This window comes from Thunnus maccoyii, chromosome 9, assembly GCF_910596095.1.
Source record: "Thunnus maccoyii chromosome 9, fThuMac1.1, whole genome shotgun sequence".
NCBI lineage: Eukaryota > Metazoa > Chordata > Actinopteri > Scombriformes > Scombridae > Thunnus > Thunnus maccoyii.
In genome coordinates this window covers 9,809,869-9,822,979 of record NC_056541.1, presented here as the reverse complement: position 1 = coordinate 9,822,979, position 13,111 = coordinate 9,809,869, and the positions used below count along the sequence as shown (strand labels likewise).

Sequence of the window (13,111 nt, the reverse complement as noted above, 5' to 3'; positions counted from 1 at the left end):
GTTGTTCTGTGTTTTAAACTTACTAAAGCTTTATGCCTTTTGGTGACCCTTGGCACAATCAGATTACCCAACAAGTCAGACCTGCTTAATTTTGATATTTCCTCTTCATGAGGGCAGCTCAAAACATCCCACTGCAACCTCCACTACATAATTCTGTCAGGAATAAAATTACAATCATAGTCTCGTGCTGACTTTTTACTGACTGTTTAGTGCACGTTATTAAGCAAGACAGTGTCCATATAATCAGCAATATAAGTTAATATTAAAGTGAAAGTAAAGTTCACTTCAGCCGGAGTGACATTTATCTACAGATTTATTTGATACAGATTGAAATTGACGCTTACAAAAGTTACTCAAAGGTTTATAGCATCTCCTGAGGTCAAAGGTAGTTTTTAATATATCCTGTAAAATCGTGTTTGTAGGTAAAACTTTACTTGGTACAGAACATTTGAACATTAGTAGTTGTGTTAGTCATTTTAAAAAAATATCCTTTATCCCTAATTTTTCCACGAGCACTTCTATACACTAACTGGCCACTTTATCAGGAACACCTGTGCAATCTAATACAACAGCTCTGCCTTAGATTCTACATTTATGAAGCTTATACATTTGCAGTTTTTGTTGACATTGTTAGAAAGGTGATAATTCTACTTTTATGTTTATTATTGAGGTTGTAGTGGGTGGTGGTGGTGGTGGTGGTGGTGGTGAACTGGGTGCATTACATTGAATGGTATTCCTAATATTTTGCCCTCTTCATGTATGTTAATGAAGTGGACAAAATATTAGGTACACCATAGTTAAAAAATGTAGAATTTATGGCAGAGCTGTTATATTGGATTGCATTAGATTGCACAAGTGTACCTAATGTAGTGGCCGGTGAGTGTCCAGTTGCTGTGGCTTAGAGATGAATAGATTTATCCTAAATGCTGTCTGCCAGTATAAAGCCAGCAGAGACAAACCTGTTTGTAGAAGCAAATATGACCTTGAGGAGGTTAAAAGGATGATGAAATATGGCGTTTTTTGTGAGTTTTGGGGGGAAAAAAGCTCATTACATTTGCATCTCTTTTCATTTTGACTACATTGTGTTTATATTAATATGAAGTATATACAGTATATAGTATAACTATTAGAAATTACAGTAGAACAAATTTCATGAGTTGTTGTTGTTGTTTTTAAGGTACAAATGTCACCGACCAAAGTGCCACAACGTTGATGTAAACTGCACAGCTTTGGTGAACTTTTGATAGACTGCTGCTTGACCTCTCTTTTTATCTTTAACCTTTCTATCTCTTGCTTTGTTTACATTGATTGTTTCTTTGCAAAATGTCACACAAATAAACCGTTACTGTCGTTCGATGGCTGTCGGTTGCATGTAACGGTTGCAATTTCGGAAGCAATGACAATATTTTTCACATAAACCCTTTCTTTAGTCAAAATTAAACAAAATGTCTGAAATATAAAAAGCAAAACATCCGACTGATCAATCAGGCCGATAACTGGAATTCAAATCAGGGTGTTACAGTTTTAAAAGAAAAGAAAATTTAACTTTACACACAATGCTGCACAGACTCCAAGACTATGATGTAATGCAAGTCTGATATACAGTTGTTTTTTTTAAAAAAAAATGAAACATCCTGGTGTAAAAGCAAAGAATCAATTCCTTCCAAAAAAAAAAACTCAACTGGAATTGCAGAGTTAAAGATTTCCTGAGTTATCATCTGTTTAGTTTTTTTGATTTGAACAAATAAAAACAGATAAAGTTAAAGGGGAAAAACACAGACTTCTGCTGGTTGCTACAGTTGCTGAAACATGGACTGACATCACGCTCCCCTATCAAACAGTACTGATCATGGTAAACAAAAGAAAATGACTTTAATGCAAGTCACAGATGGAATGACACAGACACTCGGTCCGGCTAAAACAAATATTTCACCTCTTTAATACGACAATCACCACGAAAAGCTCAGACGTCTCCTATCGGTGTCGGTTGGTCTGTGATATTCACTCAGAGACTCAGATATGGGTTCGATCGACTGGCTGTGGGAACAACATCGGTTTTTAATGTATCAATGTTTTTCACTTCCGTTCGCATTTTTGTTTTATTTTCTTGCTAAACGGGGATATCTGTCCTTAACATACAGGTATGTATAATTACAAATCGATTGATTTTTTATTATGAGAACAGTGTTTTTTTATAATTGTTTGTGCAGAAAACTGGAGTCTAAACATCTAAAATGGATAAAAATTATTGCAATAAACCCATTTTAGATGTTTATTTTCATTAAATTTTAGTAGTTTCATGAAGTGTTGAAATGTGAAGAGTCATGTATGAAATAATCCAACTCAAAGATATGGAAACTACTAAACTACAGTGTTTTAACAACTTTTTTTTCTTATTTTTTAAAATGTATCTTTAACTATTATGATTTCATAGTTAGTTTTAAGTATTCATCTGCTTATATTTTTAAATTCTCTGATATATTTGTTGTTTTTCTATAAAAAGAAAACAGTCTTGACACATCATGAATTATATCTACAGGTACCTGTCTGTTTGTGTTGGAGGATGTGTTCTGGCTATTCTCACAATGGGCGTCTACAGCGTTCTTCTCTTCACCTCCGCCTTTGTCTTTATTCTGCTTGTGTGCTCTGTGGACCACAGCTGTATCCATGCCTGGGTGTTTGGTGTCCAGATGTTGTGGCAAACCTTCTGGCACCTGCTTATACAGTACAGGGAATACTACCTGCATGAGCCTGTCGACATCAGGTACTAATTTGTGTATATATATATATATCTGTGTGTAAGCTAACAAGAGCTACTGTTTACTGTTGGTTAATGTGTCTGACTAATATAGTTGAAGAGTGTAAGTCAAGTGTGACGCTCTACTCTGGATTACTCACTTTTGAAAAACAAAGCTTCTGAAAAAAAAAAATCTGTTTGTTTTTCTGTTTGGATTTGACAAACAATCTCACCTCGAGGTCTATAATAGCTGCCACATAGCTTTCAACCACATCACATGGTCCTCATCAGCAGATCTACTAAGTTCAATTGTCATAGAACTGTAGACTTTAAGCTTTAAATGATTTTGAGCACCTCTAAGACGTCCATGTTGACTACTACTACTAAGTGGTGATTGTTTTGTCAACTGTGTGTCCAAGGTTAAAGGTGAACTTTGACCCTCCGTTTTTTGGATGCTATTATGTTCTATTCTCTGAATTTGAACAGATATTCAAGCACCTTTTCTTCTCTTTCTGACCAAAATGAATCATATTGTATATAATCAAATTAACGCCTCTTACACTTTCAGATTGTTTTTGGCGGTTTCCTCTTTGATGCTTCTCACCCAGAGAATCACCTCAGTGTCCATGGACGTCCAGGAGAAACAAGTTGTGCTTCTTTTTAACGCTTCCACCCACAAGAGGGCTTGTGGGATGTTTCTACCTCTTATTAGCTACACCCTCAATTTCACCACACTGCTTGGTGGCCCTTTGTGCTCCTACAGCCAATTTGTGTCCCTTATGGAGGGTATCAAGCTAAACCCTCCGCCCAATCCACTGGGCGTAGTCTCTCTAAAGTTGATACAGGTGTTATTGCTGGAGTGGGTACGATATTGTCTTGTTTATTTTCTGAAATGTAATGCTTATGATCCCTCCAGCTCTACCGTTCTCAATGGCATGCTATGGGTTTGGGGTGCGGCGCATGTTTTGAGGATCCAATATTACGCTCACTGGAAGATCAGCGAATGCCTCAATAACGCAGCTGGGCTTGGATTTTGTGAATCAGGTTACACCACAAACTGGAGCGGACTATCCGACAGAGATTTCTGGACCATCGAGGCGTCGAGCCATATATCCGATTTTGCCCGTCGATGGAACAGTACGACAGCGTCGTGGCTGCGTAGATTAGTGTATATAAGGTGCAAACATTTCAAGTTGTTCATGACTTTTGGTTTTTCATTGTGGTGGCACGGTTTGCACTTGGGTCACTTTGTGGGGTTTCTGACCTGGGCAGCAACAGTGAAAGCAGACTATTACATACACAGGTACTTGCACCCAAAACTTTCATCAAAATGGAAACAACTGTTATACAAATGTCTAAGCTGGATAAACACTCAAATGATTGTTACTTGTGTTGTTATAACAGTAGAATTAAGAAATATGTCCAGTTTGAGACTTCTGTCTGTAACATACATGGGTCTGTTTCCACTGTCTAATATAATTGTGCTCTTTATTTTCTTAAAAGTCAACACAGTTTAGCAGGTTAGTCATGTGAACACTTGAGGTAGAAGATGTATTATTAACTGCACAGACTGGATAAATGTATTTAGATGATTACATGTCTTGAGTAATTGACGAAGAGGGTTTGGTTCTATGTTTCAGCCGCCACTAATGCAAATTAATTGGGTTTCAGGATAAAAACAATATGTATTTTTTCCATTTTGGGGGAAATTTCTTCTAGTAGCATCAACTTCAGTAGGCTTGTAAATGAAACCTGCATTAAGAAACATTTTGGATATTGGATTAGGGAGACTCATAGTACAAAACTGAGAAAAAGTGTCCAACTCTGTAACAATGTGCAGCTTGTAGCACAATGTTTTGGTTCCACCTGCATCAGAATGCATGGTTGAGTGTGACTTTTCTCATGAATCCCTCATATAAAATAACTGGCAGCAGTTTCCACCAAACAAACTCAAACAAAACAAAAAAGGGCAAGTGCACACTACCAGTCCTGTTTCAAAGAGCAGAGATCTGACGTAAACCAGTGACTCCTACAGAAAGTCAAACCCACATATTTTTCTCAATAGATGGTGGACCAAAACAGAGCTTAAAAAGGCCAGAAAATACTGGACTTACACTTGTCAGATGCCCCGAAATATGATTCTCCAGGTTATAGCTGTAAAAACTTATAGGACAGGTTCACAATGTTTCAAGAAAACAACAGTCGGGTGTCCAGATGAACGATGAAATAGGTTTTTCTTGCTGTAATCATTCCTCCTATTCATACTGACCATTAGAAGATCCCTTCATAATGCACCCACAAAAGTTTATCCGAAGCTAATATGAAGCTTCAGCCGTCTGAATGAGTCAAATGAAGTAGATATCTTTCAGCATTACAGTCTTTTTAGTGCCAAATTCCCTCTTTTTGTTGCTATACTCCCACCACAGCTCAACAGGGAAACACAAAGAGAGAATTTGATGCTAAAAAGACTCTAAATGTGGCAGATATCCATATGACTAACTCAGAGTGATGAAGCCTCATATAAGCTTCAGATAAACTTTTAAATGCATTTTTGCACAAAATGACTCTGTGGACACACTGTGGATTTTGGCCCCCATCACTTACCTTCAAGAGCATTTGAAGAGGATCTTTTAATAGTCAGTATGAACAAGAGGAATGATTACAGCTCTTTCAGGGTTCATTTGGGCACCTGACTGTTGTTTTAAGACAGATTTGAAATGTTGTGAACCTGTCCTATAAGCTGATAGCGTGATTTGCCTGCAAGTTCATTTTGAGATCTTTCTGCTCCCTAGTGGTAGAAAAATACTTAACAAGCTTTAAGGTATATTTAGCAACAACAATAATAATATGTTAAAGTTTCCCCAATCATTTCCATTTATTGTAAATAAATTTCACAGATTTTTGTGTTTGTGTGTCGCCACCAAAGGCTCAAAGTCATACGGGTACCTGAACATATAGGTGAACTATATTTAGGAGGTACTGTATTCTATTTATTGATTTAATGTCACTAATATCTAGTTGAAAGTGAATTGTAAATTAAGAACTGTAAATGTTCTTATATGAGCAAAAAATTTTATCAAATTACTTTATTTTATGGGTTAAAATCATACAGATTAAAGAATATTTTTGTGCTCTCATATAGAGCTTTGTTAATGGTAAAAAAAAAAGTGATGAACCATAAAAGTAATAAAGTTAAATTTATTATCTCACTTATCTCAATGTTTGCAATTCCTCATTTTGCAGCAAAGTCTCTCGTCTTTCCTTCCACAAATTTCCAGCAACAATGCCTAAAAATAACAACAGTCCAAGGTTTCTGTTTGAGACAAACTTCTTCCAGCAGTCCTCTGGTTTGTTGATGTCCAGTGTGTAAATCTACAAAAGAGGAGAGTAAATGTCACGTTTTAATGGAGAACCCATAGCTGAGATGTTTGGTTTAGATAATAAGCAAGAAGACCGGTTACTGATTTGAAAAATAAATCTCCATTCAGTTGGTATACAGTTAATAGTTAATGCTTTTGTTCCTCACCTGATGTGCGAGATGAATGGCCACTGTGGACAGTACAGCATAGTAAGGGAGCGTCTGTTCAGCATTGACACCAGCTGTAACCAGTCCTGACATCATGGCCACTGTGAAGCCACTTAACCAAGGCTTGGTTTGCTCCTGGAATCTCAGTGCAGTCGACTTAACTCCTACCTTGACGTCGTCTTCCTTATCCTAGTTATCAAATAGAGCCCAGGTTCAATAAATACTCTCTTACTGTACTGAGGTCTCATTTAGTCACTAAGTATACATGCAGGTTTCATTTTCAGTCCTTTTCTTCATCAGTCCACCTCTGGTTTTACATCAACAGTCCACAGAAATTAAAGGCAATCCACAGTTCAGCCAAAGCTAACATGATGCAGCATTAGTGTTGTACAATACAGGCAAGACATTATATCACCATATTTTTACTAATTTCCTAATTTTTACATCTGATGGTATTTGACTTTTTCAGTGGAAATCACACTTATGTGTTTTTTTAAAAAGGCCCAATCAGATTTTTATCAAATTCTGGGAATATTCACAGTTAGACAAGAAGATAAAAAAGTCAAACATCATCACCATAATAGAGAAACCCTTTACAGCATCAGAAAATATCAATACATTTGATTTACCTGTTGCATCGTATTGTGTCAGGTGGATTATTACCTTTTGTTTATATTTTGAACATGGATGTGCAATAAATTCTTTACTTACTTTACTTTTCTGTTATTATGTTGGGGCTTTAATTCAAATATAGTATTTCAATTGCTTATAATTACATAAGCTTAGTGAAATAATACATCTATGTAAGTGTATCACTGCATCATTGTACAGTATAATAACAATTCAATGACTTTGAAGTTGAAATATACTACACATCATTGTTGTTTTCTGTAAATTCGGTCCTATATCATCTTGGTATCCATCTGATGCATTTCCACATTAATTTATTATAGTTTACTATTAAAATACAAATGACTGAACTGTACAGCGGTGTGCCCTTAAGGAACTACAGTGAACTCTGGAAAGCCAGAGCTGCAGTATAAATAAAGGAGTGTACGTCTATAAAATGGAACCTGACAGATAACAAATTGGTTATATATTTACCACTCACTATGAAATTGTGCTATGCAGGATTATAAATGATGAGAAATAACATTTCAATCACATCCATGGTGAAAAATAGTGATTTAAAAAATAATTAACATTTCTTTAATAAACGCAAACTAAAACATTCTCACATGATTCATGTTAAATAAGATTTTGATAGGAAACATTAAGAGCTGTGGAGAACATAGAAAAACCCCTACTTCACCTGATGTGCATATATTGTGTCATATATCAACGTCCACATCACTCCTGAGAAGTACAACGGTAGACACACGGACCAATCACAGGAGCCCTTGACAGCAGACCAGCCGAGCAGCGCTCCCCAGTTGAAGGTGAGGCCTAAACAGATGAAAATGTGACCAAGTTTAGCTCTGCTGACAGGGAGAATTGTTTACAATCTTACACAGTATGTACAGTACCTAGCACAAACTGTGGCCAATATGTGATCCTCTTCATCAGCGGGTAGGTGACGACAAGAGATAATGAGGCAGCACCCAGAGCTATGCTGTGAGGAGCATGATGAAAACAGAGCCAAAAAGTGTCAAGACATTAAATATATAAACAACTTAATATATAGGAAACTCTTGTGCCTGCGATCTAACACACACACACACATCTATAAATGGCAACCAGTGTTTGTTTAAGTACCATTATTACCACTAAGTCTTCACCATGGAACACCAAAACATGGCAACATTACTCATACTTTAATTAAAGGATAGCACAAGAAATGGAGCCTTAAGTTTTTATGTCTGACCTACACTCCTGATTATATGTTCCATCTTCCCTGCATTTTTTCTTTTTGCAAATAAACTAATTAAAGCTCAACAGATCGCTCTACAGATTTGATGAAAACATGAAGATCACTGGGTACCTGTAATAGTTGAGACATAGAAGAACCCCGAGTGCAAGAGAGAGCTGCCCTCCCAGGAAGACTAGTGCCTGCATGCGAGAAATCTCCCCTGACGCGATGGGTCGAGTGGCCGTCCTGGACACCTGCACATCATCACTTTCAATCAGTCAGTGCTGAAATAATATTAGGAATCTGTACTTCTTGCTGAAATATAGCAGTAAGGAGAGTTTATTGACACAGGCACAGCAACATGCTGTCAACAGCATCTTACTGGTTGTGAGAACGTTTATGATCAGAAAGGATTTCTACAAACGATACACATTAATAAGGACAGCAAAAAATGAGACTGTTAGGAAACCCATCTTTAGAAGTAAAAAAGGGAGTTGACAACTAAATTAATTCAATAAAAGCTAAGCATGCTGTAGGGGAGTCACAATAGTTACCTTGATTCGAATAAACTCCCTAAAAACCCCTTTAATGGGGCAAAAATGAAAGAAAATCTCAGGAAGAGCAACAGAGGAGGGATCCATCTTCCAGAACGAACAGATATACAATATATGTTGTGTGTACACAATAGACCAAGAACACATAAATACCTTCTTGTCAAAGTCTTTATCCCACATGTCATTGATGGTGCAGCCTGCTCCTCTCATCAGCAGAGCACCGGTACCAAACAGGGTGAGCATGCCCAGATGTGGGAGGCATCCAGGGTCGGCAGCCAGACCAATGCTCCATGTACACGGGAGGTACAACAGCCAAGTGCCTACGACACACAAACACACCTTAACTCATAACTTGAAATGTACTATTAGTGGTGGGTGAATATAGTTGCTCTTGGCTTTTACATTTCTACTGACCATGCTGTTTTACTGTGGCATTGCTAACCATTACATCATACACTCTTTGTTATCAAGCTTTGGATGATAATAGCAGTGTTATTTTACTCAAATTAGATCTTGGAGAGGATGTTGATGTTTTTATGTATTCAAGACTTTTTTTCGAGGTTGCCTAGACCTTGAGGATTAACTACAAGCTGCAGATGTTAACTTTGCACAAAACATTAGTTAAGGTTAGACAAAATGATAAAAGTTGAGATGAATTAATATGGTTTTTTGAAGCTGAAACAAATATGTTTGATAGAATATACCAAATGCAACATGCACTTTTGGAAAAGTCCTTTTTAAATTCAGCTGAAAATCAAGTAAATCTTTTTAGACTGCCTATTTTAATGTCATTAAGTGTTTTTAATATGCCATTATATTTTTGTAATGTTGTTTATTATACAATTGTGTTAATTATGCCGAAAGAGATTCAAAAAATTTGCAGATTTGATAGTATTACAAACATCTGAACAGCTGAAGTAAAAATAATGCTGGACCAATCCCAATATTGTTGTTTTTTTTAAAAATAACTTAGGGCAATATCTTTAATATGTTCAAATCAGTCTCTCTATTTTTATTATCTGTTCAATCATGTTTCAAGCAAAAATTTTGAACAAAAGTCAAAAAGTCTCTAGTAACAGTCTATCAAATAAGATGATTTTCTTTTCTTTGACATATATCATTGTAATTTATTTTCTTAGAAATAAACGTAATGTCTTGGATTGCTGAAGACGTCACTTGGGCACTGGGAAGTTGTGATGGACATTTTTCCCTATTTTGTGACATTAAATAGACAATAAATAATTAACTGATTAATTGAAAAATAATCCTTAGTTAGTTAGTTGCAGTCCTAAAACATACACATAAACAAATGTACAAACCAATAGGTTTGTCCAGCCTCATCAACTGGAGGTATGGCCGGACAGGTGCTGGGGCTGAATTCACAATTGTAGCAGCTGATAAACTGAATGGTCTTCTTCCATAATGATGTGTTTCACGTAGTCTGACTGAAGGACGGATCGCACTCTGGCTGTAAAACACTCTTCTCAACACACTGGAATCTGAGAGGAGACCATCTCTCGTCCTTCCTCCTTCCTTGTGAAGGAAGCAGTTTGACAGGGTATAAAGACAGGGGTAACAGGTGCCATGGTGAGTCCTCCTGAGGGCGTTCAGAGCCAGCTGGCTGGTCAGCTTGGCTGGGAGCATGATGCCTCTCTGAAGTCAGGTGAACATTGTCTTTATTCCTCAGAAAATATCATCCCTGAACACAAACAGAAACACACACACAAACAATTGTTTTCCAATGGCTTTTTCACAGAGGAGAACTGATTTGCTAGGACAGGCATTCCCTTTGTGCTCGCACTGCATCAGATGCACAAAGACTGAGATGTTAATGTGTCAGAGAGCTCTTTTTTGTGCCTGGAGCTGCAACTTCAACGACTATAACAGTGTTTCTGGTTATATTAGCTGTTGCAGGCAAAGGTTAGTTCGCTTGTAAACAGATAAAGTCATATTGAAAACAGCACACACTAATATTACAGTTACGGTAAGTCATATACTTAATACTGAGGGTATAATCTGTGCTCGCCACAAACCAACCCTAAAGCTAACTCTAGCTTAATTTAGCTATTTCAAATTAATTGTATCAACGTTATGATGTCTTGAACAGAATATAATGAGATGTAACGGTGAAACAAACTTACACCGTAGGTTACGGTAAAAAAAAAAATGTTAATTTTAAAAAAGACTAACCACTACACATGCGGATTTTGTCGGTCACTGACTACTGTTGGATGCTTCCATGTTGTGGTACGCCCGATATTGATCCGGAGGAAACAAAGTCAGTACTCGGAACCAATGACAGCCGTGGCCCAAATTTATTATTAATAATAACACATTTTATTTATAGAGCGCCTTTAAGGGTACTCAAAGACGGTTTTTTCAGCTTTATGTTTTAAAATCTTTGGCACGATACCAAATATCGTCAAAAAGACAAAGCTGAGCTGTACAAAACCACACCTGGCCGTTGCCATGGGCCGTTGTGGCAGTTTGTCCTGGATTAAATTAGTCCGTATCGAAATCTTTCATCGTTTTTATGACACAATAAAAAATATATTGCAGTCAAACCATTTGAATGCAGTTTGCTCCGCCTCTGCATATTTAAACGTCTAATAAAAATGTGAACATGACCGAATTCATACTATATTCAAAATTAAAGTAATTTATTTACAAGATTTTTTTTCTTTTTAAAGTCCTCAAACAGTCCTTATATCGCAGAACAAAAAAAAATAGACCAATTAAAAAAGAGAAAAACTCAACTGCCCTCCTTGGATCTAGTGGCTAGAAGGTCTTTCAGGACACAACGCACTGCCAATTAAAAAAATATCAATTACAAGATTTGTCTTTGGGGCGATAAAACAGAATAAACTTGGACCAAACTTCATAAATATTTATCACCATTCATTCGCCAATAAATCATAATCTTTGCCAACTTGCACTGGATGGCAGGCCCTAGTTTTGACCTCAGCACTCCATTACCATCTTCTATAGGAGCAGTTACTGTTACTGGGAGTTAACTGCCCGTTTCAGTCACCAAAATTACCTGTACAAATCTCATATAACCTTATTTTTCATACCTGTTATCAGGCACGTTACGTCCTGAAAGACATCTTTGTAATCCCACAGACAAGTATCTGCTTTCTCCCTGAACAGAGACACGTATTGTTTGCCACCAGCGTTTAAATTCCTAATGTAAAACTAATAATAAATCACTCTGCTACGCTAATACACTTTGATGGTTTCGGCCAGAGTTTCCACCTGGTCAAACTTTTTATCATCCCAGGGAGAAAACAGACATCTGTGGAATAATCAAAGACACAACAGAGTGCTTTATAACAGGTGAATAAGAAAATGTTTTGACCTTTCCTTTAAAGAGTTGCATATAGGTGACCAAATAATGAAGCGCTGATGTCACGATTGGGGCAAACTGTCTCTTTCAATAGATGAGCTTTGACAATTTTTGTTGTTGCCCCAAAAATTATTTTAAAATATTATGTTTTGAAAACACAGTCCACTTTGACTTTAACTTCATGATATAAAAATCCATGTATTAGATAAGTAGGTATGATCATATGTATGTATATATTTAGCAGCAGGGCCTTGAGGGTAACAATAAGATAGTCATATGGACATCATGGTTATCATGTGGAAAGCTTTGTCTAGGTCTGTTAGAGGGAATCTATAAACAACCAAAGGGCCTCCCAAGGCCGTCAAAATATATCAGTGACTTTCCTTTGTTTCTTCAGAATTCTCCACAGAGACTCTGCGTACTCTCCGTGTCTGTTGCTTGTGTTTGGATTAAAGAGAATCTTGACTTCAACCAACCTCAGTCTATTTGATAATTTTATCTATCACTTCATAAACAAGTAATATCGTTTGCTAGTTGCTACTTAACTGGCCGGTGAAGTCATCTCTTGCCTACTGCAAATGGGTCTAACTGAAACATGCCAAAGAGCTTGTCCTGAATTTATCAATTCCTTAATTCACTTTTTAAAAACTAAGTTAATCTACTACTAAATTTCAAACAGAGCAATGTGTCATGGTAAATTGAAATCATCAAGAGACATTTGTAATTTATTTATCTATATGAATACTGTCTGTAGAAACAATGATAAACATTTGATTGATTACATTTTAAAACTGAAAGTCTGACTGGGCTGTTATCAAAGTTTAGTTAATATGTCATGCTTCAGAAACAAATGCAGCATGTCTTGCAAGTACAAAAAAATATATCCTACAAAGACAAAAAAGTATCACGTAACTTTTGGCACAATCTTTCCACCCTGATTGTGCTGAGGATTTTCTCACAAATGTCCTCAGTACTTCACCCTCCACAACAGTAGGTGGCGCTATGAGTCCATTTAATTTATGAGTCTGTACATTGTTTTTCAGGAAAATCTTGCATAGTATGCCTTTAAAACAACAGGCAGAAGTTGGGTTGTAGCTTA

General features: G+C 36.7%; 2 protein-coding genes across 3 annotated transcripts; one reads left to right on the top strand and one right to left on the bottom strand.

Moving 5' to 3' along the window:
* Nucleotides 1-792: 792 nt before the first annotated feature.
* mboat4 (membrane bound O-acyltransferase domain containing 4) lies at nucleotides 793-5,001 on the top strand. The gene is made up of 3 exons (XM_042421966.1): nucleotides 793-2,141; nucleotides 2,540-2,764; nucleotides 3,306-5,001. Exons 1-3 carry the CDS (start codon nucleotides 2,020-2,022, stop codon nucleotides 4,252-4,254), a joined length of 1,296 nt encoding a protein of 431 aa, XP_042277900.1. The 5' UTR covers nucleotides 793-2,019; the 3' UTR covers nucleotides 4,255-5,001.
* Nucleotides 5,002-5,915: 914 nt separating this feature from the next.
* coq2 (coenzyme Q2 4-hydroxybenzoate polyprenyltransferase) lies at nucleotides 5,916-10,962 on the bottom strand. Of its 2 annotated transcripts, none has more exons than XM_042421528.1 (8): nucleotides 10,857-10,962; nucleotides 9,986-10,365; nucleotides 8,820-8,986; nucleotides 8,245-8,366; nucleotides 7,790-7,875; nucleotides 7,576-7,709; nucleotides 6,264-6,452; nucleotides 5,916-6,109 (listed from the first exon to the last, which is right to left on the bottom strand). In XM_042421528.1, the coding sequence occupies exons 2-8, from the start codon at nucleotides 10,308-10,310 to the stop codon at nucleotides 5,948-5,950; spliced, it is 1,185 nt and encodes a 394-aa protein (XP_042277462.1). In that variant the 5' UTR covers nucleotides 10,311-10,365; nucleotides 10,857-10,962; the 3' UTR covers nucleotides 5,916-5,947. The 2 variants fall into 2 exon arrangements, with proteins under 2 accessions (XP_042277462.1, XP_042277461.1); XM_042421527.1 differs by having other exon boundaries at nucleotides 10,808-10,961.
* Between the last annotated feature and the right edge of the window lie 2,149 nt (nucleotides 10,963-13,111).

What these genes read in the sequence shown, in the direction of transcription:
- mboat4 (XM_042421966.1), top strand. Translation starts at nt 2,020, where the DNA reads ATGGGTTCGATCGACTGGCTGTGGGAACAACATCGGTTTTTAATGTAT. An exon ending in TATCTGTCCTTAACATACAG is followed by an intron (nt 2,142 to 2,539) that starts GTATGTATAATT and finishes TTATATCTACAG; the next exon opens with GTACCTGTCTGTTTGTGTTG. An exon ending in CATGAGCCTGTCGACATCAG is followed by an intron (nt 2,765 to 3,305) that starts GTACTAATTTGT and finishes TTACACTTTCAG; the next exon opens with ATTGTTTTTGGCGGTTTCCT.
- coq2 (XM_042421528.1), bottom strand. Translation starts at nt 10,310, where the DNA reads ATGCTCCCAGCCAAGCTGACCAGCCAGCTGGCTCTGAACGCCCTCAGG. An exon ending in GAGGCTGGACAAACCTATTG is followed by an intron (nt 8,987 to 9,985) that starts GTTTGTACATTT and finishes TGTGTGTCGTAG; the next exon opens with GCACTTGGCTGTTGTACCTC. An exon ending in TTGGCCACAGTTTGTGCTAG is followed by an intron (nt 7,710 to 7,789) that starts GTACTGTACATA and finishes TCATCTGTTTAG; the next exon opens with GCCTCACCTTCAACTGGGGA.